This window comes from Phascolarctos cinereus, unplaced genomic scaffold (assembly GCF_003287225.1).
Source record: "Phascolarctos cinereus isolate Bilbo 61053 unplaced genomic scaffold, phaCin_HiC Scaffold_4;HRSCAF=312, whole genome shotgun sequence".
Lineage (NCBI taxonomy): Eukaryota > Metazoa > Chordata > Mammalia > Diprotodontia > Phascolarctidae > Phascolarctos > Phascolarctos cinereus.
The window spans coordinates 170797432-170824654 of record NW_027555847.1 but is presented as its reverse complement, the minus strand read 5'-3'; the positions used below and the strand labels follow the sequence as shown (position 1 = coordinate 170824654).

At 34.1% G+C, this 27223-nt stretch overlaps 1 protein-coding gene across 4 annotated transcripts in view; it reads left to right on the top strand.

Annotated features, from left to right (window-relative positions):
- The window catches only part of ZC3H7A (zinc finger CCCH-type containing 7A), a 55397-nt gene that overhangs the window by 17626 nt on the left and 10548 nt on the right, over positions 1–27223 (top strand). For 2 of the 4 annotated variants that reach the window (XR_013485982.1, XM_020972522.2), the window contains exons 3-19: positions 745–784; positions 1509–1706; positions 3047–3205; positions 3447–3527; positions 3623–3658; positions 3914–3947; positions 4452–4735; positions 10351–10549; positions 12082–12146; positions 12653–12839; positions 19486–19647; positions 21143–21339; positions 21595–21695; positions 22171–22352; positions 22784–22860; positions 24037–24170; positions 24621–24726. Coding sequence is in view for 2 of the 4 variants with exons in the window: in XM_020972522.2 (XP_020828181.1) it covers positions 745–784; positions 1509–1706; positions 3047–3205; positions 3447–3527; positions 3623–3658; positions 3914–3947; positions 4452–4735; positions 10351–10549; positions 12082–12146; positions 12653–12839; positions 19486–19647; positions 21143–21339; positions 21595–21695; positions 22171–22352; positions 22784–22860; positions 24037–24170; positions 24621–24726 (2242 nt within the window). In the remaining 2 variants the exon portion in view is untranslated. Of the gene's footprint in view, positions 1–744; positions 785–1508; positions 1707–3046; positions 3206–3446; positions 3528–3622; positions 3659–3913; positions 3948–4451; positions 4736–10350; positions 10550–12081; positions 12147–12652; positions 12840–19485; positions 19648–21142; positions 21340–21594; positions 21696–22170; positions 22353–22783; positions 22861–24036; positions 24171–24620; positions 24727–25388; positions 25537–27223 lie in introns of all 4 variants that reach the window. The other 2 variants (XR_002321707.2, XM_078152778.1) reach the window with 2 other exon arrangements.

Genomic DNA, 27223 nt, shown 5'->3' with positions numbered 1-27223 from the left:
ATTGTACTTTTAGACATTATTTTTCTTTCCATTATTTGCTTTCTATACTCTCATATCAGTTTTAAGTTGAAGTGGAGTCTGCCTTTCCTATTTTAATGTTTAGAGTTAATCTTTTTGTATTTTCGAAAACATTGGATTGAAGGATATACTCTAGTAAGTCATGGAAAGTTTTACTGAATAAACTTTAATGAAAAAACTATTTTTGAAGTTATTTTCTTCATTTATTTTCTTTTCACTTGCTAGAGCGTAAGTCTTATATTCATATAATGATACTTGTCAAAACATAGACAGTTGAACTGTTCTTTGAAAGCAAGGAGATGAATAGACCGTTATTAGCATAATGAATTATAGACTGATAGACTCTTATTTGTAGTCTTCTAAAGTTAAAATCTCAGACTTAGAAATTAATTTGAAAGCTGTTGCTGTCAAACACTGGATCAAATAAAATGGATGTATGATTTTATGCTGCCTTTAAAATTTTTCTTTACACTTTAAAAACTAGCCTTTTTTTTTAATAGTTGCTTCTGGTATAATTTGAGGGACACAAATTCTACATTCTTAGAGTTTTTGGCCATAGGTGTGAAATGTGAATGGTGATTGAAAAAAAGAATTCAGTGTAATTGTATTTTTAACATAGAAATAAGCTTAGTAACTTTAAAGTGAAACTGAAGACTAGCAAAATAAATGCTGGAATAGTCTGGTAATGAAACCTATGGGGAAATTAATTTTGTTTCTCATTCTTAGGTCACCTTTGCCATACCGAGGAACACAGGAACAGTATGAGGTAACAGATGCTTTAAAGCTTTGAAGTTTCGTTGCTTTATCGTTCAGTGTTGATGTGTGGTAATAATTTTTTTCATACCAAATACTTTTTTATTCCTATATTTCTTCCTTCCTAATGTATTATTTCTTTTTATGATATCTTTGAAAACTAATTAAAGATTGCCACATCTAACATTTCAGTTCTTCCCTATCTTTTTAGAAGTAGAGAAGTATGTTTTTTTCCCTTGTTTTATTCAAATATAAACTGGGAAGTAAGTTGAGGAAGATGATAATAGGGAATAAGAAGGGAGGAAGAAGAGGCTGTCAAGGAAGGAAACTTAATAGTTAGAAAAAAGAAGAAAGCAGTGATATAAGGGAGCCCAGTCCCTGTACATACTGCCTTTAAAGTCTTGTTGGTCCAAATGTGGATTTTTCCATTTTTAAGTGTTTTGATCCCTTTAAGTGCCATGTATTTTTTAGCTGTAGGAGCTGTTCATAAGAATGTATCAGCACATCTAGATTAGTAGACTCTAAGGGCTCATTGCTAAACTTATAGTCTCATCATAAGCCAGATCTTTTTCATGCTGCCATCAATAAATCACTCAGACAGTCTCAATCTTTTTGGTTGTTAATAAAGCTCCTGTAATAATTTTTGTATAAATATATGACCAATTTTGTTAAGTTGTGCCCCCTAAAATATTAATCATTACATAATGTTGCCATTTAAAATTTTCTCCTTTTTTTAGGTGTTTTTATGGACACTTATAAGAAATCTCTTTAATGAAGGAAATGATATATATCAAGAATGTGACTGGAATGGTTCATTAAGTCAGTATACAGAAGCTTTAAACATAGCTGATTATGCAAGGTCTGAAGAAATTGCAATTTCTAATGAAATATTAGAAAAGCTGCATATAAATCGTATTGCATGCTATTCAAATATGGTAAGTTGTTGAATTTTTCAAGGCGAGAAAAAAAACAGTCCTGTGGAAAGCTTATACAGTATAAAATACTTTCAGAAGTAATACAGAACTATCAAAAGTAAGCCCATTTCTCCCATTTTCCTTATTTACTTTCTTCTTAAGTAAATCATACTAGCTTTTGTAGGTAAAGAAACTTAAAAAGTTTTGGCTATCATATTGAAAGATTTTATAGTATACTTGTCTCTTAACTATTATTTCACTCTGGAAATGGTCCATATGTAAGGATTCTGAAGATATATTTGTATGGGGAGAAACATTATTAGAACATATTCCTAGCTCAGCATTGATTGTTTTATTTTGTAACAGATTGAGACTTCATTTAACTTAATGATCTGTTTGTTCAACTACATTCATGTACTTATCTTAGCACATCAACAAAAGTACCAGAAAAAAACAACAAAGAACAATTAATCTTATAAAGAATTAATCTCAAAATGTCACTATTTTGATATATAGTTTCCCTTGTGTGCTTTTTAAAATTAGCTAAATAATTGTTTAACTTGTTCTGTTACGCAGTATATAGAGTGTTAGACTTGGAATAAGAAAGACCTGAATTTGAATCTTGCCTTAGACATGTTCTACATGCGTGACCCTGGGCAAGTCATTTAACCTCTCTCTATTTCCTTATCAGTAAAATAGGATTAATAATAGCATCTCTCTAATAGGATTGTTTTGGGGATGGCATGAGACAACATATATATGTAAAGCATTTTTCAAATCTTAAAGTAATATAATTGCTAGTTTTTAACTAAACCATGAATTTTATAAAGAAATGTGGCTGCACTTATTTTTTGGTGTTAATGGATAGATGAAAGATATCTAGTATAATGGGAAAAGCACTGGATTACAATATGAGGACCAGGATTCAAATTCTAACCGCTGCATCCTGCTTCTGTGATCCTACTTCAAGTCCCTTAACCTTTCTGGGTCTTAGTTTCTTCATGTGTAAGTTGTGAGGAAGTTAGATTAGTTGGCCTTTTAAGTACCTTCCAACTTGAAATCTATGATTCTGTGTTTATTACTGAAATAAATACTTAATGATTTTCTTGGCTACATAAATAGATCAGCAAGTGAATCCATCATATTTGTTCTTTGTTTTGATATTCATTCCCTTCAAAGAATAAAAAATAACTTTGAGAAAAAAAAGCATGTGATAGATTTAGATATTTTTAAAATGTAAATATGTAGTTGACTGACTTTTTAGTACTTAGGCATTTTATAAATTTAGTGTTTCATGAATATTTTGGTATTACATAAGTTCATTGTTAAATTTAAATGCTCTTTCTTATCTTGTCACTTAGGGATTGAATGATAAAGTTCTAGAAGACTGTGATAAAGTTTTAAGTTTAAATCTTAATAACTGTAGAGCCCTGTATCGGAAAGCTAAAGCTTTAAGTGATTTAGGAAGATATAAAGAAGCTTATGATGCAATAGCAAAATGTTCTTTGGCAGTGCCTCAGGTATGGAATTTTTAAAATTTTGTTTCTATCAGAAAGATTAATTCCTCATAAAAGTGTTTGTCACATTAATACTATGTGAATAATTCAAATGTTAAAGAGTTCATCCAGTTTTAGTTTGTTACAAGTCTTAAAGCAAGCATATTGCTAGAAAATAGTTTCCAGTTACTTTTTATGTTTCTCATTATCTTGTATTGTTTCCACTCCTTTCCTTTCTTTCTCAGTTTATCTCTTGTCTTTTCAGGATGAGTGTGTAATAAAACTAACTCAAGAACTAGCGCAGAAATTAGGATTTAAAATAAGGAAAGCATATGTCAGAGCAAAGGTAAGATAGAGGATTGTACTTTTGATATCTTGGCTTTTATTTTCTAACTTTTAAGTCAATTTTGTTTTAAATGTAGTATATTTAATTTCTTTCAGTTCTCAAATTCAATTCCGGGGGATGTAGCAACTAAGGTAAAGTTAAAATTTATTCCAAAAATTAAATGATAACATTTTCTTTTAATTTGAAATAACAATTAGTATTTTTACCTGTGATATTTTTAGTGACTTTTTTTATAGCACTATATTCCACAATTTTGTTGTCCAGTTGTTTTCTTAGGACAATTTCATTAAATAATGCCCAATACCATACCTTGTACATAGAAAACACTTCAAGTAATGAATGAATACTCTTTAAAATATTAACATATTGTTTGTTTTATTTTCCAGGGTTCAAAGAGCTCTGTAGAAGATATAGAGTTAGGTAAGCTTTGAGCTATTGTACCAAACTAAAAGGAACCATACATTTTACAAGTCATATGAATTATAAAGTATTATCAAATTAAATTGATGTGTTCATCTTTATCTGTAAGTGCCACAAAACTATACACACACACACACACACACACACACACACACACACACATACATACACACGCAAAATGTCATAATCAACTCTGTGCTACTAGGAGTTAAAGAGGGTGATTGAAATCTGAGTTTTATCTTCTTTCTCTGGCCTGACCCTCCTTTCAGTGGTAGTACTAGCAGACACTTAGCTCTATGTCCAAAATAGGTTATCCACAAATGAAATAGTCAACCTTTGAATATATAAGAATCTTCTTTTTAATTGTACTTGTCCTCCTTGTCATTCCATTTATCTTCTGGCACTTGTATATTAGGATGAATGGTGTATAATATTAGGAATATTTACTAATAAATAGAAAATAAGATGAGATTTAAAAAAAACTTGGCTCTTTTACTATTACAGATTTATCAGATCTAAAGCAAGAAGCTGCTCCTGTTATTTCTCTACTTCCCCCCGACTTTGCTCCTGAATTGTCAAATGAATTGGCTCCAATTCCTATTACACCTTTAACTCCTGTTTTATCATTACAAATGGAAAAGAATCCTCTGCCTTCTACCATGTTGGCAAATGGGGGAAAGATTTCCTTTACTTTGCCTGAAACATATTTAGATGATGGAGATATTGTCCTTGGTGATGAAATAGATGAACTACTTGATTCTGCACCAGAAGCTGATGAAACTATTTTGGTAAATTTCAAAATTCTGCTTACCTTGTTTCTCTAAAGGTGGGATCAGTAACATTTTTTTGGCAATACGGATTAGCAAGAGTCTGTACATTTTATAGGTTAAGCCTTAGGTTTCTTATCTTCAAAATAACTTCTCTTTAATAATAACACTTGGATAATTTTAGCATTTTTAGACTTTTACCAAAAACATAGTACCTGTTATAGTCATGTTTTCAAGCCATGTGATATTTGATGAGGTCCTACTGGTTGAAAAACAGTATAAACTAATTGTATAGTATAACCTATATTGAGTTGCTTGCCTTTTCAATGAGGGTGGGTGGGGAGGGGAGGAAGGGAGAAAATTGGAACCAAAGTTTTAAAAACACATGTTTAAAAAAAAATGTTTTCACATGCAATTGGGAAATAATGGAAATGGGATACAGAAGTCTATCCTGCCTTACAGCAAAATAGAAGAGGAAAGGGATAAGAGAAGGGTGAGGAGAGCTAGAAGAGAGGACAGATTAGGGGAAGGGGTATTCAGAATGCATGCCATCTTGGGGTGGGGGGCGGGGCAAGATGGGGTGAAAATTTGGAACTCAAAATCTTGTGGAAGTAGATGTTGAAAACTAAAAATAAATAAATTTATATTTAAAAGAAAAACAACAAAAAAACCCAGTATGAACACCACTGAAAGCAAAATTTTATTGGTAACACCCTATCAACCTCAATCGGAAGTGCCCAAGATAGGTTTGTAAATCTTAAACTTTTCATTTAAAACTTTTACCTTTTTTCCTCCTTCCATCTTCTGACATTCCACCATTTCTAATACTAATTGTCCTTTCGTTCATACCACCTGACTCAGTGAGGGAGTTGGAATACCCTATTACCTTTTCCAGACTCTCCCTCTACTACTGTCACTTAGCACTCTTTCCTCCTTTTAGGTTCATTCTACTCAAATTTATCACCCAGTTCAGATCCTTTTAGCCCTTATCTGATGACCTGCTCACAGTCTTTTCTCTCCACAATCCCTCCCTCATATTAGGGACTTCAGCATATATTATGTTCCTTCAAATACCCTGACCTTCCAATTCTTAGTGTCCTCAGTTCTCATGACCTGCTGTCACCCACCTTAGCCACACACAGACAATTTACCTTTGATCTTGCCATCACACACAGGTATTCCACTTTCATCTTTATAAACTGAAATTCTTTTATCTGATTAAAATCTTTTGTTATTCCATCTTCCCTTTGCCTTAACAATGCCTAATCCTGTTCGTCAAAATTATTGTGATTTCTAGTCCTTTTACCCCTCATTCTTTCCCAGGCCCTTACTTCTGCACTGCCTATACTCTTCTTCCTTCTCTTTATCAACCCCATGGTGAATCACTTCAACTGTATAGCATCCTCTACTTTAGACTGACTAGGTTCACTTTAAATATGTTACGCAATCTCATCCGGGCCCTCAGTGCTGCAAGGCCATACTTTTAGACCTCTTTGATCAATTTGCTATCCTATTCATTTATGATAGCTGTTCTAAACATTCTTATCTCTCCTCAGTCTCCTCACAGCATTCCCTTTACCTGCCCTCTCAACTGAGGAACTCACCCCATACTTCACTAAAAGAGCTCCCTCTCTTTCCTCCTTCCTTATATTACATCACTCAGACATCTTTACCCCATCTCACATGAAGAGGTAGCTCTTTTCCTTGCCAATATTCTAAACCCTCTAGACAGCTGGGTGGCACAGTAGATAAAAATGCTTGGCCTGAAGTCAGAAAGATGTAAGTTCAAAAGCAGCCTCAGACACTTATTAGCTGTATGACTCTTGGCAAGTCATGTGACTCCTGTTGGCCTCAATTTCCTCAACTGTTTAATGGTAATAATAGCACTTACCTCCTAGGATTGTTGCGAGACTCAAATGCAATATTTGTAAAGCATTTTGCTGGATCTTCATTCAGGTTATGTCCACTAACTGTTTGGTTATCCCTTGAGATTCTGTCCTGGTCCCACTTCTCTCCTCCCTCTGTATCAAGGGGATGTAAGTTGGGGTCCATGAACTAGTTTTTTTATTGTAAATCAGAAATATATTTCTTTATTCAATTCAACTCAACAGTTATTAAATTATGTGCAAAGCATGGCTCTAGGCACAAATAATAGACAAAATGATTCTTGCCCTAGAGAGGCTTAGATTCTGTTGGCATTATAAAACATGTATACAAGTAAAGTCATGAACTAGTTTTTAAAAAATACTTTTGATTTCAATATGATAGATTTCCTTTATAATCCTATGTATTTTATACTTTATGCATTTAAAAATATCATTCTAAGAAGGGACCCATAGACTTTACTAGACTGCCAAAGGAATCTATGATACAAAAAAGGTTAAGAATTCCTCTTCTGTTCCTTTTTTTTTTTTTTGGTGAGGCAATTGAAGTTAAGTGACTTGCCCAGACTCACACAGCTAGTAAGTGTTATGTGTCTGAGGCCGCATTTGAACTCAGTTCTTCCTGAGTCCAGGGCTGGTGCTCTATCCACTGTACCACGTAGCTGCCCCTCTTCTATTCCTTTTTTCTTAGTGATCTCATTGACTCGTGTGGTTCAATGATCATCTCTATGCAGATGTTTCCCGTAGGTGTATATCCAGCCCTATTCTGTCTTTTGGACATTCACATGTCCTGTTGGCTTTTCAAACTTAATGTGTCCCAAACAATGCATCATTTTTCTCCGCTAAACTTTCTCTTCATCATAGCTTGCCTGTTAATTCTGAGGGTAAGAATATTCTCATCCTCAATTCCTCACTTGCATGGACCCCACATGTCCAGTCAGTTAAATCTTTTCATTTGTTCCTCCACAACATCTCTCATATTCTCCCATTCTCTCCACTGACATAACCATTACCTTTGTTCAAGTCCTTATCACTCCACTTCAAATCTTTCTCACTCCAATCCATCTTCCACTCAGCTGCCAGAGTGGTCTTCCTAAAATGCAGGTCTGATCATGTCTCCATTACCTTCTCACTCATAACCCTAGTAGATCTTTATTATCTCTAGGATCAAATATAAAATCCACTGCTTGGCATTTAAAGCCTTCTTGCTATTCCTTGACTATGACACTTTAATTTCCTGACTTCAAGTCTTTTCACTCGTTCTTCATGCCTAGAATGTCCTCCCTACTCACTCCACCCTCTTACTTTTTTCTGGCCTTTTTCAAGACTAAGCTTAGCTACCAATTTCTATAAGAAGCCTTTCTTGATCTTGACCGCTAGTGCCTTCCCTCTGAGATTATGTTCCATTTACACTGTACATATTATGTTTGTACATAGTAATTTATATATTGTCTCCCCCATAGACTGTGCGTGTTTTGAAGATAGAGACTGTATTCTTTCCTTCTTTGTATTTCCAGGGCTTGGCTCATAGCTTAAAAAATGTTTAATGAAGGACTGTGCTCATAACAAACTAACCAGGAAAGCAGCTCTTATCTCCAGAGTTCATAGTCTTATATGTATCCACATCATTTCATCTGTATTTATATATTTTTTCTAATTATATTTCAAATGAGCAAGGCCTTCTCAGTCTCTCTCATATATTAAAATTAAAATCCACATGTGTCTGGGAGGGATGCCATGGAGGCCTATTGGAAGCAAAAGGAAAAATATCAAGCAATGGGTCTCTTGAGAATGGGAGTTTTAAGGACTTTGTGTGTGTATTTGTGTCTGTGTCTGTGTGTATTATCTTTGTTTTGTCACTTTTTCCTAGGACCTTGTTATTTTCCAAACATTCTAGAAATAAATTGGGGATGGCAAACTATTTAGAATATAGTCCCAAAGTGTAGCATTGCAGGAGTAAACCTAGAATCTCAACATAAAACACAGAGTTACAACTAAATCCATCTGAATGGATATTTTCCTCAAATGCATCTTCTTTACATAGGAGTTAGATTTTAGTACTGCATGCTCTTAGTACTTCTGTGTCCTTATGGGCCTTCTTCAACTTCACAGAACTGTTCCCAGAAGACTTTTTTTCCCCTCACACGAGCACTTTGGGGATATATAAAAAATCCTACGTAAATGTTGTTGTTATTACAGACAAAAATGAATTTAACTTTTGGATAAAGTAACATTTGCATTCCATTAGGTATTCCGATAAATCTTTTTTTATCTTACCTGTAAGTTAGTGATACTTTAAATCTGGATTTCAAAAGAAACCTCAAACTGGATCGTCTGATCTCTAGTTGTTATTCTTTGATTTAAGCTTTGAAGCATGTATCCTTAATCTAATGACTTTGCTAAATGTTATGCCTTTTATATTCAAAATTATATGCTATGAAGTATATATAAGTATGTAAATGTAATAACACCAATAGTTCCCTTTAAATATTCTTCGGATCTCCTTGGATAAAGTATTTCAGACTATTCTTCTGGAGAAGATAGAGATAAATGAATTAGACAGTCATATAATTAGATGTATTCAGAAATGCTCCCATGGCAGGACTCAAAGAATAGTCGTTAATGGTTAGGTGTCATTGTGACAGTGGTTCTCCATTGGACTACCCTAAGGATCTGTGCTTGGCCTTGTTCTGTTTTGTATTTTTTATTAATTACTTGGATTGCAGGTGACAGAAAGTTGGATGAGATAGCAAACACATTGGATAATAAGATTCGGAATCCAAAAATATCTTGACATCAGATGAAATCTAATAAGATAAAATTAAATTATTGATAAGTGTAGAATCTTGCAGTTGGGTAGAGAAGAATAATTTCACACGTACAAGATGGGGGAAGGCATAGCTAGATAGCAGTTAAATATCTGGGGTTTTAGTGACCTGCATGCTCTATGGGTCAGCAGTATTTTGTGGCAGCCAAAAAAGTAAATGTAGTCTTATGCTGCATTCAGAAACTCCTAGGTTTCAAGAATAGGAAGATAATATTATCGTTGTATTCTATCCTTATTAGGCCTCATCTGGGGTATTGTGTTCAGTTTTGGGTTCAACAGTATAAGAAACAGCATTGATTAACTATATATATGTGTATAGTTTAGCATTAGAGGATTGTTATATGTCTTTCTCATTCTTTTTTTTTTTTGCTTCACATTATTTCACATGTATTCCAAAATTTCTACATATTTCTCATTTGTCATGCTTAATAGAAATATAGAACTCTATTATATCCATATACCACAGTCTAGTCATTTCCTTTCCATTGTCTAGGAAATAAACAGGCTATAGATTAGCAGCTTTTCTGTTTAGATAAAGCAGCTTTAGATAGACTTTTCTTTGTAATTATATCCCTGGTATATGTTTCTAATAGTGAGATTAGTAGGACAAATATGGATCAGTTTGGTAACTCTTGTTCTGTTACCAGGTTGATGCAAGTCAGTGCAGTCTTTTTGTAAAACAATGTATAGTATCTACTTTTTTTCTTATAGCCTCATCACCATTGTGTTTTGTCATTTTTATTTGTTTTTATCAATTTTATTGGTGTTAAGTATTATTTCATTGTAATTTAAATTTGCATTTCTTTGTTTTTGTGAGGATGAACGCTTTCATCATATGTTGTATATCGCATTTCAAACAGTTAAGTCTTAAATATTTTTCTTTGTGGATACTTTGTAAAAATATTTTTTTTTGTTTTCTCCTTTAGACAGCCACAGTAGTCAGAGGATCCATTCCAACATCTAGTGTAACTCCTAGTATACCCTTTTCTGCACCTTTATTAGGAACGTGTGCAGGGTATGTTCCTGCATCTTCCTTTTCAGAAATGTATCCACAGCCTTTGACTTCATCATTGGAAGATTTTTGTTCTTCTTTAAATACATTTTCAATGAGTGACTCCAAAAGAGGTAAACATTTGAGTCACATTTGAAATATTTCAAGTTTATTCAAAATAATGAAATTGTTGTTTGGTAGCTTTTTAAAAAAAGTTTTCCTTCTGGTTAATAGATACTAGGAAGACTTTGTTATTCAATTTTAAAGTATAGAGACTTAGATTTAAATTTTAAAGTTACTTTTGCTTGAAATGCTAATTTCTACTGTAATTAGCTAAATTATTATATATTTTTGTCATTTCTGCCTCCTTTCCCCAGAACAGTTGATTCTGAAAAGTGAATATAATATAGAGGTGGTTTAATGATTTATGTATACTTATTTAAATTAATTCAAAAATTACTTTAATTTTTAATTTCATTTAAAGAAAAAGGGTGAGACAAACTCTAGAAAAATCAGAATAAGGGAAATGAAAGATTTTTCATTTGTTTTAGAGAGGAAAATTTAAAAGTTTTTGTATTATGTTTAGAAAAACAGTGAACTTTTAGATTTTTCTCTTCAAGCTAAAACCTCTATAGTGAGTTACATAAGTATTATATGTATTATAGGCAATTTTATAAGTTGCTAAATTATATGTCAGTCACTAGTAGAGAGAAAAATTTATTAAATGAAAGCAATATATTTTAGACTTCATTTGTGGTTAGCCAGGAAGTCAACCATGGAATTAGCTGCTGTGATGGCTGCTTATATTTTCGGGGGCCCACTCAGTTTTTGTCCTAACTGGAATTGTATGAATAGCAAGGTAGAGTTGGAAGGAATCTTAAGGATCATCTCATTCAGCCCCCTCATTTTATAGGAGAAGAAACCAAGTACTTGCCTAGGGTAGTATAAAAAGAGTTGGGGGCAGGTAGGTGGCGCAGTGGATAGAGCACCAGCCCTGGAGTAAGGAGGATCTGAGTTCAAATCTGGCCTCAGACACATAACATGCACTAGCTGTATGACCCTGGGCAAGTCACTTAACCCCAGCTGCCTAAAAGCAAAAAAAAAAAAATAAAAAAAAAATAGAAAGACCTGAGTTATAATATTTTTATATACATAAATACATCGCAAAATTAAACTGACCAGGTGACAGATCTTGGAGAAGGGGAGAAAGGAAACAGGGCTTCATCATTAATGAGAGAAAGAAAAGGAAAGCAACCATGAACTTTGTGCATTGTTTATTGCAAAATACGCTTTCATGCTTAATGGTTTTTAGAGAAGCACTCTTGTATTTTCCACCTTTGCCATTTTGGGGTTGTAGTTCTTGATGGCATATCAGGTACATCCTGTAGTTTTTGAAAGTATATCAGTTACATCTGGAAATTGCTACTCATTCATGAACTATTGAATGCATGATTTTTACATGATTGGGTTCCAGAGGAAAGGTTATATTCATTAAAATAGGAAGATTTAATTACTTAGAAATCTGTAAAATTCAGTATGCCTTGGAATTAAGATACAAAAAGGCAGACATGAAAAGAGATATCTGTACTGAATTACTAAATTACTGTGTTCTTATTGCATGATAGGAATAAAAAGTCTATTGAAGCTTTTTTATTATTATTTTTAGATCTGCCCACATCAACTTCTAGAGAGGGAGCACTACTCAACAACAGTAATTCTTCCATTTTACTTGTAAGTACATGTGTTTATTGTATAAGAAAAGAAGGAGCTTAAGTAGTTGAATAAGTTGTTAAACACACTTTGTTTATGGTGTGTACAACAATGTGAAAATCATGTTCTTTGGGGGATTTTGGTAGTAAATCCCTTAAATGTAGGATAGTCCTATCATATTGAATTATGTATTTTACTGAGCAGAATTGTTTAAGCATAAACTTTAAAGTATATAAAAATTTTGTTATTGGCAGAAAATTCACTTTTTTTATTTTTCAAAGAGGATGAAAAAGTTAAATGAAGTAATTATTCTTTAAAAAAAAAAAGAAACAAAAAATAGGCCCCTAGAAATGGGAGTTTGAAGTCTGATTTTAAAAGTTTAAGGGGCTGAGTAGTAGTCAGCATGAAGTATTAACAAGTACAATATTTATAGAGAATTTAGTTTATTTTAGTGGTTTTTTTTTACAGTGATGTTGAAATAATAAGCCGGTAATAGTATATCCTTAAATCCCTTATTTCTCTCACAGATGAATGGACCAGCTAGTTTGTTTGCTTCTGAGAGTTTCCTAGGAATTTCAAGTCAACCTAGAAATGATTTTGGAAATGTTTTTAGTAGTGGGTCTCCTAAAGTATCTTCATCTGTAGCTGGAAGAAATCCACTTGAAGGATCTCATGAATTGCGGCAAGCATGTCAACTCTGTTTTATAAAATCGGGTAAGAATCAGACTATGGAAGAAATTGTATTACCTTAGATAAATTAAAATTTGCTATTGAAAACTGAGTTGATTTGATTAATATGTAGCAAAAAGTACTGAAACTGCTCTCTCCAAAGTTACCAATGACTCTTTAATTACCAAATTTAATGTCTTTTTCTCATTCCTCATTCTTCTTGACCTCCTTGCAGCCTTTGACACTATTGATCACCCTGTTTTCCTTGATACTTTTGTCTCTATATTTTTTGGACACCATTCTCTCCTGGTTCTCCTCCTCACCTACCAGATTGCTTCTTCTCAGTTTCCTTTGCTTGATTCTCATGCAAGTCAGAATCTCTAGCACTTGGTGCCCCACCTGGTTCTGTCATGGAATATAGAGGAAAAAGAGTCCTCTATATTATTTCACTTGGTAATTTCATCAAGTCCCATGAATTTAATTACCATCTCTGTGTGGATGATTCTTAAATCTACCTTTCCTGCCCCAGTCTCTCTACTCACCTCCAGTCTAGAATCTCCAACCTGCTTTTCAGACATCTCAAGCTGCATATTTAGTATACATTTTAAACTTAGCGTGTCTAAAACAGAGTTTATTATCTTTCCCTCTAAATCTTTTTTCCTTCCTAACTTACCTATTACTGTTGAGGGCAACATCATCCTTCAAATCCCTCAGGCTGGCAACCTAGGTGTCATCATTGATGCCTCACTATCCCCATTTCCAGTCTTCTGCCAAGGCTTCTTTGCAACATCTCTCAACTGTGCCCTCCCTCTGTCCTCTGATACTGCTATGACTCTTCTACATGTGCTCATCAACTAATGCCTGGACTATTGCAGTAGCCTACTGGTGGATCTGCCTGTCTCAAGTCTCTCTACCCATTCTAGTCCATCCTCCATTCAGCCACCAAAGTGATTTTTCTAAAGCACAGATCCAACCATGTCACACTCCCCCTACTCAGTAAACTCTAGTGGCTCCTCTTAACAAATACAAAATCCTCTGTTTGGCATTCGAAACGTAGGCCCCACATACTTCACACACTCTTAGATTCAGTGATACTGCCCTCCTTGCTGTTCCATGAGTAAGACATTCCATCTTTTGGCTCTGAGCATTTTCTCTGGCTGTCCCCCATGCCTAGAATTCTGTCCTTCCTCAACTCTGCCTCTTAGCTTCCCCAGCTTCTTTCAAGTCCCAACTAAAATCCCATCTTCTACAGGAAGCCTTTCCCAACACTTCTTAATTCTAATGCTAGAATTCTTAATTCTCTTTTAATTATTTTCCTACTTTTCCTCAATATAGCTTGTTTGTACATATTTGTTTACTTGTTTCCCCAGGTGTTAAACTTCTTAAGGGCAGGGACTGTCTTTTGCCTCTTTGTATCTTGACCTTTTAGTTAATAAATGTTAATTGATTATATGTTTATTGATTGACTGTAGTATAATTTGGAATAACCAGTAATCCTCACATACCATATGCTGGTTGTGTTCTTTCCAATCAGTTCTAGGTAATCATTAGGCTTTTTGACTGAAACAACAATTATTTACTTTCATCTTTTAGATCTTCTTTACTTTGATTTTTTTTACCAGTTTACTCGTTTTGAGGTGCTAGTCATGAAAGTTACTGTTTTTATTTGATAAAATATATGTGTATTTTAAAGAATTTAGTTTATTTAGACATTGTGAAAATATTTCCTATTTTGAAATTCTTTTTATTCTGGATCTGTCAGTGATGCAGCATTTATTAAGTGCATCATGTCAGTCATGATATGGGTTTTAGGGAGGAAAGGACAAAAGTGAAACAGTCTTTATTCTTGAAGAGCATATTTTCTCTCAGGAGAAGTGTGTATATATACATAAGTATATTCATAATATTTACAAATAAAAATCAGGTGATTTGCAGAGAGTAATAGCAGTTCTGGGGCCTGTGATCCTAAGAATTGGAAGTGAGGAAGGGATGCATTCTAGGTACGGGAGAAAGGCTGTACAAAGGTATGGAAATAGGGGGTGTATTGTTTGTAGCAAGAATTCCATCTAGCTTTACCACAAAGTTCAGGAAGGGTAGTAATGGCAACAGCAAGGCTTAAAAGGTAGATTGAGGTAAGATTGTGAAGGTCTTTAACTAGCAAACAGAGAACTTTATATTTGATACTAAAGGCAATAGGGAGCCATTGGCATTGGTTTACTATCAGAGTTATGTGGTTAGACTTTAAGAACTTTAAGAAATTCACTTTGGTAGCTCTGTGGAGGATGGATTGGAGTGGAAGAGACTTGAGGAAGAGAGACTGTTTATGAAGCTATTGCAGTAGTCTAGGTGAGAAGTGATGAGGTTCTGAACTTGGGTGGTGTCTTTGTGTGTAGAGAAAAGGGGACAAGAGATATTGAGTAGGTAGAAACAAAAATATTTGAAAGCTGATTGTACATATAGGCTGAGAAATTGAAGATAATGTCAGGATTGTGAGTTTGGGTGACTAGAAAGATGGTAGAAGATAGAAAAAATGAAATTTAGAAGATGGGTACAGTTTGGGGAAAAGATTTGAGTTGTTTTGGTCACATTAGTTTTAGATGCTTATTAGAACATCTATAGTGTCCAACAGGTAGTTGGAGATGTGCAACTGAAGCTCAGGAGAGATACTTGGAGTGGAGGGTGTGTGTGTGTGTGTGTGTGTGTGTGTGTGTGTGTGTGTGTGTGTAAAAATCTTGGAGTCATCTACATAGAGGTAATTAGTTTCATGGTAGCTGATCAGAACGCCAAGTGAAAGGGTATAGAGGAAAAGAAAAGAAAAGAAGGCTCAGGACAGACACATATAAGTGTATACCAAATATGTACAAAATAAAAACAAGGTAATTGTGGGCGGCACTAGCAGCTAGAGGTGTGTGATAAGGGCAAGTTTTATGTAGAAGGCAGCACTAGAGTTGGAACTTAAAGGAGGCTAGGGATTCTAAGAGTTGGAGGTGAGGAAGGAGTGCATTTCAGGAATGATGAGAAGCCTGCTGTACAAAAAGATATGCCCACAGTGGGGTGTAATATGGATGATGATCTAGTAAAGGGGGTGTCATAAGAGTGGTTAGGTGAGAGGAGAACCAAGAGAAGCAGTCATGAACATTCAGAGAAGAGAGTATCCAGGAGGAGAAGATGGTCAGCAGGGCTGAATGCTGCAGATAGGTTGAGATAGATGAAGACTGAAAAAAGGGTGTCAGATTGGGCATGTATAAAAATAAAATGATGTCACCTGTTATTTTAAAATAAAAAAAATAACCTAAAAAGCATATAGGAACTAAAGGGCAATCCTGAATATATGACTGGTCTCTTGTCATAACTGTATTACATATTGCTTTGGATTTTTTTCCCCTACTTTTTTCTGGAATATGGTAGTATAGTTACTGACTTTCCTGGTTTGGAAGTTTTTATCACCAAGAAAAATATTGGTAGATGACAGATATTTCATTTTATTTGTCCATTATTGTATTAATCAGGTATATGAATTACTTGTTAATTTTTCATTTCATAGGATCATATATTTAGAGCTAGAAGGGACCTGAAAGGCCATCTACATCTAGTCCAGCCTCCTTCATTTTACAGATGAGGAAACTGAGGCCCAGAAGAGGTTAAGTGACTTGCTGAAGTTCATATAGTAAGTGGTAGTGCAGGATTTATGGCTGGATCATGAAGTGATGATCAGCAAATTTACCTTGCTTAAAGAAGTGAATTTGAAGGGATGTAAGCATAATTTTAAAAATATATTTCATCTGATAATGACCGATAACCCAGGCTACTTGAAAGAATTATTTGACCAAAATTGTGTATCAGACATTGTACAAAATAAGACCCATATGTCCATAATCAAATTAAGACTTGTGTGCCCATTTTCAAATTTAATTTTTTTTTATCATTTAACAAAAACCTATTTTTCTCCCTCCTACCTCTTTCATTCCACTCAACTCCCTCCGTAAAAAAATCCTTTGTAACAAATATGCAGTCTAGTAAAACAAATTCCTACCATATCCCAAAAATATGTCTCACTCTCTATCATAATTCTTTGAAAACTCAAGAAGTGGGTAGTATATTTCATCTTGTTTCCTCTGGAATTGTTGTTGGTAACAATGTGCCCATTTTCATATATTAGATCTCGTAAGGTTTAAACTCAGTCTCTGAAGTAAGCAAATGTGAAAAACACTTGTGTACTTTGGTGATAGTTAAATGAGAGTTTTAACGATAGGTTGATCATGTCATGTGATTCACATATTTGGCAAGTTCTGGGAAAATATCAATAAAGTTTGGTTGAATTTGATTTGAATTCAGAATACTTCATTTAAAGAAGTTACACTGGTATGTCCATGTATTTTTTACCTTAGTCTAGGTAGTAGATCTTTTTTGTAGGAATATTTTCTTACAGTTTACATTTTAGTTATATTTTAATAGCTTACTTCTCATACAATGCTTTGTATATTGTGTTTAGGAATAATTTTAAAGTATAAGAATGTTGATGAATTGTTTACTTTATCTGTATGAATTTGAATTCTTTTGATCCAGTTCAGCAAACATTGATTAACTGTTGCTTGTGTACAGTTCACTGTGCTGGGCCCTGGGCAGAAACACAAAGGTTAGATAAATTGGAGTCCCTGCACTCAAGAATCTTAACCATCCACCAGGTGCTTGTGACACTATTTTGTATGGTATTTATTCTACTGTATGTTTATTAATGGGTAAGCAGCATTATGTGGATTCTAATGTGAATAATGATCATTACCAACTGGAGAAATCAGAAAATCCATCCTGGCAGAGCTGGCATTTGGGTTGGGCTTTAAAAGAGTAGGGTTAGAAGTAAAAGATGGGGCAGCTAGGTGACTCAGTGGATAGAGCACCGGCCTTGGAATCAGGAGGACCTGAGTTCAAATGTGACTTCAGACACATAACACTTACTAGCTGTGTGACCCTGGGCAAGTCACTTAACCTCATTGCCTAGCAAAAAAAAAAAGAAGTAAAAGAGAGGGGTTCTTAACTTGGAGTCTGTGAATTTGTCCAAAAAAATTGGTAATTGTATTTCAGTATAATTGGTTTCCTTTGTAATCCTATGTGTTTTATTTTATGCATTTAAAAATATTACTCTGTGAAGCAGTTCCTAGGATTTACTAGACTGGTAATGGAGCCTATGACCCAAAATGTTAAGAACTCCTGCATTAGGCTGAGAGTGGGAGATTAAAAGAAGAACAGAGTCAGGAAAATGCAGGCTGTTTTGGGATGGATATTAAGTGTTTCAGTTTGCCTAGACCATGGAAAGGAAATAATACTAGAGAAGTATAAAAATTCAAGATGCTATCAGATCATGAGAAAATTTTGGATGCCAGGCCAAGAAACTTACACTTACTTGGCAGGCAAGAAAGAAGGCATTGTAGAGATTTGAGCTGAGGAGTTATATAACCAGATCAATACAAAAAGTATATAAGGAGAAAAATCCTTAGGATGGGCTAAATAAGCCTGTTTGTGAAAGAGAAGCATAAACAGTGGGTAGAGAAGTGGGAAACTCCTGATAGAGAATATTTCATACACAGCCTAACTCAGCTCATTGGTTTTTCATAACGGTTTTTCTTCATTCAGAGGGATAGTTCACTGATTTTGGGGGGATGGGATGAATATCTGGAAACAAAAGATGTTATTTAGCCTCAGTTTTTTGGAAGAGTAAACGCCAGAGTGGCAGCACCTCCCAGATCAGGGATCCTGCTTCCTACCCCACCCTCCCTACCATGATCTACGTGTCACCTGTACTTAGCATATACTAAGCATTTAATAAATGCCTTTTTCATTCATTCAGTAAGGGATCCCAGGTGTTGATGATGGGGCTAATTTATTTTTAGCCTTAGTATGTATCCTGTGAAAGAGAACATACAAAGTGAAATATGCCTCCCCAAGCTCCCAGAGGGAAAAGTGAGTTGAAGCTTGGTTGGGGATGAATTAGAAGGAGCCATGTGGTACCAAAATTGAGTGGGTAGAAAACTGACAAGTACACAACAATATATTTAGGAAACAGAATTCCAATTAAGGGTAGAGGATGATTCCAAGCAATCAGGGGAACATATTTAGGAAGTTTAATGAATGCTTTCTCATGTCATTGGTCTAAGGCTTTATTTTGTCAAAAAGTACAAGAAAATACTTAGCTATCTCCAAAAAAATATTGAAAATAAAACAAAAAAATATAAGCTATCTTTGTTTAAAAGATGCTGTGGGAAATTCAGAGTTTTGTATCTTAAGAAAAGCAATGTAATTGGAGAAAATTAAAAGGATGGTGTAAATAATCAGTGAGATGGTGGTGCTGTTCTATGAGGGCAGACTTGGATTCTTGGATGAGAGATTGATCTTGAGCTTTGTGCTCTTCATGTTTAAATTGTTGAGTATTGTAAAACAAGAACATTTTAATTAGTTCTTTCCTTACGTGGAAGGTAGAATGATGTTGAAAGGTGTCTTGTGTAATCTGACATATATTACAGTTACACTTTAGTTTGAGAGTTGTTTTTTAAAATTTCCAGTTAGGAGTATTAAAGATAATTTGGGTATTTTCAGTGGGAATTTAACAGTTAATATGAATTCTATTTTTATGTCAGTTTGTGATTGTAACTGGCTTAAACCATTTAAAATCTTATATTTCTCTTTGTTTCTTTAGGTCCTAAATTAATGGATTATACCTACCTTCCTACTTTAGATCATAAATGTAAGAAAGACATTTTAATTGGGAGAATAAAGAATGTTGAAGATAAATCATGGAAAAAAATACGTCCACGACCAACAAAGACAAATTATGAAGGGCCTTATTATATATGTAAAGGTATTTTATTATGTTATTGTTATTATTATTATTATTATTCATTGGGTTGAAAAAAATAAGTGTTCAGTTACTGATGAAAAATATATTTCAGATTAAGCAACCTGGATATTTTGGTTATACTCTTAATCAGCAAAAAGAAATAAAAACATTTCTGTGGAAGTGCAGTGGATAGAGCACCAGGCTTGGAATCAGGAAGGCCTGAGTTCAAATTTGGCCTCATCTACTCACTAGCTAAATGATCCTGGGCAAGTCACTTAATCTGTCTGCCTCAGTATTCTCATCTGTAAGCTGGGAATAATAATAGCATTTACCCCCCAGGGTTGTTGTAGGAATCAAATGAGATAATAATTGTAAAGGGCTTTTTTAAACTTCCAGCATTATGTAAGTGCTAGAGATTATTATTATTACTACTACTACTAATTATTATTATTATTATTATTATTATTATACTATCCATCCTTTGGTGGCAGAAAATCACCTTTGTCGCTATTTTAAAGTTAGTAACTAGAAGCAAGTTATTTGGAGTGGGTTTTTAATATTTTTTTTACTGTATTTGCCTGGTGTTTAGGTTCTCTTATATGTGTTTTATAGTCCATACCTGTTAACTGAGTCCTAATCTAGTTCAAGAATTATCTTGGAGGAACTGAGTGTGGTAGCGCATGGCTGTAATTCCAGTTGTTGATGAGGCTAGTGCTAGTGAACTAGTGATGCTCAGGAGTTCTGAATTTCAGTGAACTAAGCCAATCGGCTTTCCTCAGTAAGTTGAGCATAGTAAGCTCCCAGGAGGGGGAGAGCTACCAAATTGTCTTAGGAGGGGAGTACCAGCCTGGGCTAGACAAAGAGCAATTCAAAGCTCCCATACTGATTGTCATGGGACTGAGCCTAGGAGTAAAGCCCTTGCATTTCCATCTGGTATGAGATAGGGAGACCCAACCCTTAAACAATCAATCAGTCAATCAATCAATAAAACCATCTCAGTCCTATTGCCTCTGACTGGAGCTAAGCTGAATAACATCGGTGAAATGCTTGAGGTGTTGGTGAAACAGTAGCTTTGAGACCTTTGTTGTCCAGTGTTTAGAGATAAACACTCCTTTTAGAGTGTTTATTTCTTGTCAGCACTCTTTTGAAATGTATTGTCCCTTCACATCAAATTACCCTGAATAGTTCTTTGAATTTGCATAGGGCCAGCAACATTTAGTGGATAGAAGCTTTCTTGAAACCATGACATAAACGTGTAAAATTGTCTTCAAAATATTTGAAAAGTAAAAACTTGATTCTATTATGGATAGCATTTCTTTAAGCTTGTTTATGTCATGCTTATGAAATGTCAGATGTATGTGTATGTAGGTTCAAACTGTATCTGGACTATTCTACAAAGTAAAAAGGATGATGGTGTTGTATTGGAGGTTTGTCCTAAATTATGTTAAATATTATAAATTTTTTTTAAACTGTCAAAATGCCTTAAACTCTTACAATTTAATTTTTTTAATCATAGATGTTGCTGCTGAGGAAGAGTGTAGATATCCAGGTCACTGTACTTTTGCCTATTGCCAAGAAGAGATTGATGTGTGGACATTGGAACGAAAAGGTGCATTTAGTCGAGAGGCTCTTTTTGGTGGCAGTGGAAAGATAAACTTCACAGTGTTCAAACTTCTTCAAGAACATCATGGAGAATTTATATTCCTTTGTGAGGTACATTTTCCAAGTTTTTCTTCTGCTACAAAATTTTGATGAGGCTTTTTGGCAGTTATCAGTTTAAATGTACATTTTCTTTGAAAGCTTTTATAAAATTGAATCTTTTAAAAAAACTTATTTTGAATAGAAAAATTAGTGAATGTCTGCAGTGGGTCCTTGGAAATACTGTGATGATAAAATCAAAATTCTAGTTAGGGAATTTTTATTTTAGATTTTGTCTTTATGATAAACCCTACTTCTTGTCTGTTCCAGAAATGTTTTGATCATAAGCCCCGAATAATAAGCAGGAGAAATAAAGATATTTCTTCTTCTTGTTCTCACCCAGTTACAAAGCATGAATTTGAAGACAACAAGTATGTTGGCATTTTTTCTTCTCATTTCTGTCATGAAAAAGTAGAAAGTACATAAAGTTTCTTTCTCAATACCAAATAGAATCAGTGGTATTGTCATGCTATTTTGTTCTTTTTTGGTATTATTTTAAAGAGTAGTCCATAGAAAGGAATTTTTAAGTGGCCTTTTCAGGTGAAGAAAAAATTAAATTGATATTTCACTAATGTGAAAGAATCTTGTCATAAGTGCATGAATTGGGATATACCATAGATTAGATCGTATTCTTTGACCTAACTATTATATATAATAAAAGCATTATATGACATAGATTGCTTAATATTAAGGGGTTCCATCAGACAGTTATTTTTAAGTTTACTTTTTGTTTTTATGACTTAAAATACATTCTCAATAGAGACCTTTGATGTTGCTTATGATTTATTTTTTGAAATGTACATACTTTTGCAGAAAATTGAAATATTGCCTCCCTTTTCGCATTAGGTGCCTCGTTCACATTTTACGAGAAACTTCAGTCAAGTATTCTAAAATCCGTGCTTTCCATAATCAGTGTCAACTTGATCTGTGTCGGCATGAAGTTCGCTATGGTTGCTTAAGGGAAGATGAGTGTTACTATGCTCATAGCCTTATAGAATTAAAAGTCTGGATAATACAAAAGGAAACAGGTGTGTGAGAACTGAAAGTACATTTCACCAGAAACTGTAAGGCCACCTTATAAAGCGTTATATGAACATCTGTAAAATTGTAGGTTAGAATTTAAGAACTGTAGAAGCTGTCATTTTGGTAAGGTACACCATTGAGTTACTTTTTAAGAAAATGCCTGCATTGAGTCTAATTTAAAGTTGTTGCTACAAATGAGTTTGGTATGAATTTTTTAGGAGGAAAGGTTTCTTAGGAATTCAGAATGATTGTTTGCTGAATTTTTTCCCCCCAAATACAGTACTACCTTGTTCGTTAAACAGTAGATGAGGAAGTGAATATAAATGAGCATATATATATGAATATATATAAACGTTGGTTGACGTTTTTGAGTTTCTACTAAATAAGTGGAAGTTATTATGGAAATAATTAAAATAAAGGCTTTTGTACTTCCTAGGTATAACACATGATGCCATTGCTCAAGAATCTAAGCAGTATTGGCAAAACATGGAAGCAAAAGCACATGGAGCACAGGTATTTCCATTTGAATGCTCTGCATTTGACATCCCATTTGGGACTAATATGAGAGAAATCACTTGTTAAATTGGTTTCAATATAGTTTAGATGGTAGAGTGGAAAGAACATTATGGGCTCTGGAGTTGGAGGACCTGGGTTCATTTGCCTCTTCTGATGCTTACTACCTGTGTGATCTTGGGCAATGAATGAATGAATGAAAAATCATTTCTCAGCACTTACTATGTGCTATAATAAGCACTGGAGATACAAATACATGTAAGAAAGGCAGTCACTTGGGGAAGAACATTTACAGGAGAGCTAGAGTTGTAAAGTGGGCAACAAATTGGACTTTTGTGTTAGAAGGAGGACTGCAGGCAGTAAACACTTAACCTCTCTGGCCCACGGTTTCTTCATTTGTAAAATGATGTAGTTGGACAATTTGGCTCTGAGTACTAGCTCTAGAGTTCTTGCTCTGGAGCTATGATGACATCATCCTACATGTGGTAACTAACATTCTGTTTAATTAAAGTCAAGTCAAAAAATTCATGTGAAAAAGGATGTTTTAGTTCGTTACCACCCAGAGTATTTCTAGAGCATCTGCTTCTGTTTGTTGCATTGGTAGTTACTGCATTAGCTGTATTTCCTTATAAATGGCAGTGCATCTTCTATTTCTCAGAGATGTGGGTACTTTGTGGTTACTTATAAATAAATACATTTTACTTTGTAAGAGAGGCAGCTAGGTGGCACAGTGGATAGACTGCTGGATCTGGAGTCAGAAAGACCTAGTTAAAATTCAGTCTCTGATACTTAGTAGCTGTATGGCCTTGGGCAAGTCAAATAACCTCTGTCTCAATTTCTTCAATTGTAAAGGGTATATAATAGCACTTACCTCTCAGAGTTGTTATGAAGATCAAATGAAATAATATTTATAAAGTGTTCAGCACAATGTCTGGCACATAGTACTGGTGCTATATAAACACTAGCCATTTTCATTGTTGTTATTACTGTTATTATTATAATACAGAGGATTGCCCTATCTAAATGTTTTCTTTATTTTAGGGTGAGTTATAGATGTTATTAAAAACAGACATATTATTTAGTTTGTGTGTATAGTGGTATCTTTTTGATTTGGAGAAAAATTCTTCTAATTTTCCTGTAATTTTTTTTTTTCTAAATTTTTTTTTCTTATTTAAGGTACCTGGAAATCAAATAAAATATGGATCTCTTAATTTAAAGATAAAGTTTGTATGTGCCCAGTGTTTGAGAAACGGTCAAGTCATCGAACCAGATAAAAACAGAAAATACTGTAGTGCTAAAGCAGGGCATTCGTAAGTAACATGTACAAAACAAATGTTAGTTTTATTATTATCTACTTTATAGGTTGGAAGATATGTTGTTGAGAAATTATGAGAGCTACAACATAGAAAGAAAAGTTAAAGCATGAAAAGAGGGCAAGGGGAAAGCAAATAATTTAGGAAGTCAGAAGTGAAGAATTAATTTTTAGGATTGTCACTTTAAAATTCTTAAATTTGATTTTTTGTGACTAAATTTTGATTTTTCCTTTAATTTTAAATGCTCAACAGCAAAAGTTTTCATGGAAATATCAGTATAAAGTGAGGTATTATTTCTAACATTGTGAAATGTCACTTATTATAGGGTTAAGCAAAATAAATAAATAAAATCTCTGATGGCCCTTGAGGTACAAACTTTGTATCTATTCCTATATGTTGTACCTATTGCCAGTGTGTCTTTGCTTTTCTGAACTCCATTTTTCTTAGGTGGACCAAAGATCGTCGAGCGATGAGAGTGATGTCTAATGAACGTAAGAAGTGGATGAACATCCGTCCTCTTCCCACAAAGAAACAAATGCCTTTACAGTTTGATGTACATACGTAATTTTTAAGCCACTTTTTTTTTTATTAGGCACCTCAAATAATTGCAAAATGACATTAATTTGAGGGAAACTCAAACCTTTTAAATAGTAATCTTTATTAGTGAACTTACAGTGAAATTAAAAACTAACATTATTTGTTGTTATTCCTTTTTAATATTTATAATATTCAAAAATGTCTTTAAATAATGTCTTAAATATTATTTAATTAGTTTACTTAATTTATTAAGTAGTCAAATACTTTGACAGTGTATTTGGTAACAGTCAAGACATTGACTGAAAAATTAGCTTGGTTAGTGAGCTACAAAGAACTTGTAGGAGAAGATGCATATAAGAACATTTTGTTTACTTTATAGAGAGGCAGCATAGCCTTGTATGTGCAGGGCTGGCCTTGGAGTCAGGTAGACTTCGTTCAAGTTCTGTCTTTGTCACACACTGTCTGTGTGACCATGAGCAAGTCACTTAACCTCTCAGCTCCCCAGGCAACTGATATTACAGATTCAGACCTATCCCCTTCTTTCCTCACCCCACCCCCCATTAAAAAAATTCCAGTTAGTAAAAAAAAATTTTTTTTGAGAGGGATAACTCAGAGGCAACATAGTATAGAGGCTAGAGAGCTGGGCTTGAGAGTCAAAATGTCTACTTTGTGTCCCAGTTGGCTATTTATGACTGAAGAAGCTACCAATCTTCAGCACAGAGAATTTCTTCACTGTAACAATGAAATTGAAGATCTGGTTCCCTTCCCTTGCCCCCTGGCCTCTACCAAAGAAAGATAGACAGAAAGAGATATCAGAGTCTTAGAGGTAAGGTTACCAGAAAGCCTTCCCATATTAACTATGGTTAACTTTAAAGGAATTGCTTATATATTCTGAATCATGTCTCTCACCTGGAGGCAGTGGATACTTGCTTAGAGATACCTCACAGTAGGACTTTGAAATTTTATCCCTTTGGTTTTGTGGGGTTTTTATTAATATCAGAAACATAGTAATCTAAAACTATTATAATAAAAAAAACCAGATTGACCTAACCAGAGCTGGGTTAATATTTCATTCAGATTATTGCTAATGTCCCTTTCAACCTAAAAACAACTTTTAAGCTCTTATTCTTTGTGGTTTTAATTCACCAATGCTATATCTTTTAGACAAGAGCTCTTTGTCTTTAAGATAGTCAAAAGGTTTTTTTGGCAATATATATTTTCAGAATCAGATTTCAAGCATTGTTGATGAGTAAATTACTGACACCATACAACTTTGGCTATTTGAGTTGTATGTTTTTTAATCTAACAAGATTAGGCATGATCCAGTTTTGTCACAATCTGTGTAGTCTGGAAAAGAATTTCTAGTAATAAGAGAGGAGTAATGTCTGTGAGAAGGGAGTATGAGAAAATACATTGTGGAGTAAGCTGATATCTCTAGAATTGTAGTTTCATAGCTTACATTTGAAAGGGAACTTTGAAATCATCTAGTCCAACACCTTCATTTTATAAATGAGGAACCTGAGGCAAACTGAACCTCGGAAAAGATAGGGGACTTGCCTAATATCAGGCAGATTTTAAGTGGTGCACCTGCACTTGGTATTTGAACCCAGGTCTTCTGACTTCAAGTGTAATGCCTTTTTTATGGCACCATGCTGTATACAATTCTTAGTATACTGGGACAATAGCAAGAGCCTTTCACACAGTACAGATGAATCAGAGATGCTGTTAGCAAATTAAGTTGTAGTCTTTGTTTAAGTAGGCAATAGATATTGAAAAAATATAGACTGACTTTTCATTGTTTTTTAGAACTTGGCAGTTCTGTAAAATTTATACTTTGCAAATTATGATATAAATCAGTTTAGATTTTTATAGAGTTTTTTGGGGTGTTTTGCCTAGAACCATTCTGTGCCTACAGACATCCAATGAATGACTGCTGAATTAATGAACATTGCCAAGTTTACTTAGAATGGTAGAAAAAACCCTAAACATTTGCCTGTGCTTAAAAGATAATGCTAAGGCGAAAAATAGTGATTTAATTGGACTCATAACTGCCCCAAGTTCCTGTGACAGCTAATTGAATGAACTGCTTACTCTACATTTTAGGAAAGATGTTCCCTCATCCGACATTTATTGTTAATCTTTCCTTCTATAATAGACAGTTTAACATTCCTCTTGGACTAGAAATAGTTCTGTGTGTGTGTGTGTGTGTGTGTATACTGCACCAATGTATATATGCATGTAAATATAGAAAATAATATACGTATAATATACGTATGTATATACGTATACACGCAAATTATGGTAAAAAATACATCATAGTTCAAAGTCTAATCCTTTTGTGAGTACATTTTGTTATATTTTATGTGGCAGATACATCTGTTATTAAGAGGTTGTAGAATTGAAGGTCTTATCTTCAGATGTTAAATGCACACTTGTGTTTGTTACCTTGTTCTGTCTTCAGATAGACACAAACCTATAGCAGGAGGTGATGAAAGGCAGTTTATGTTTAGTTG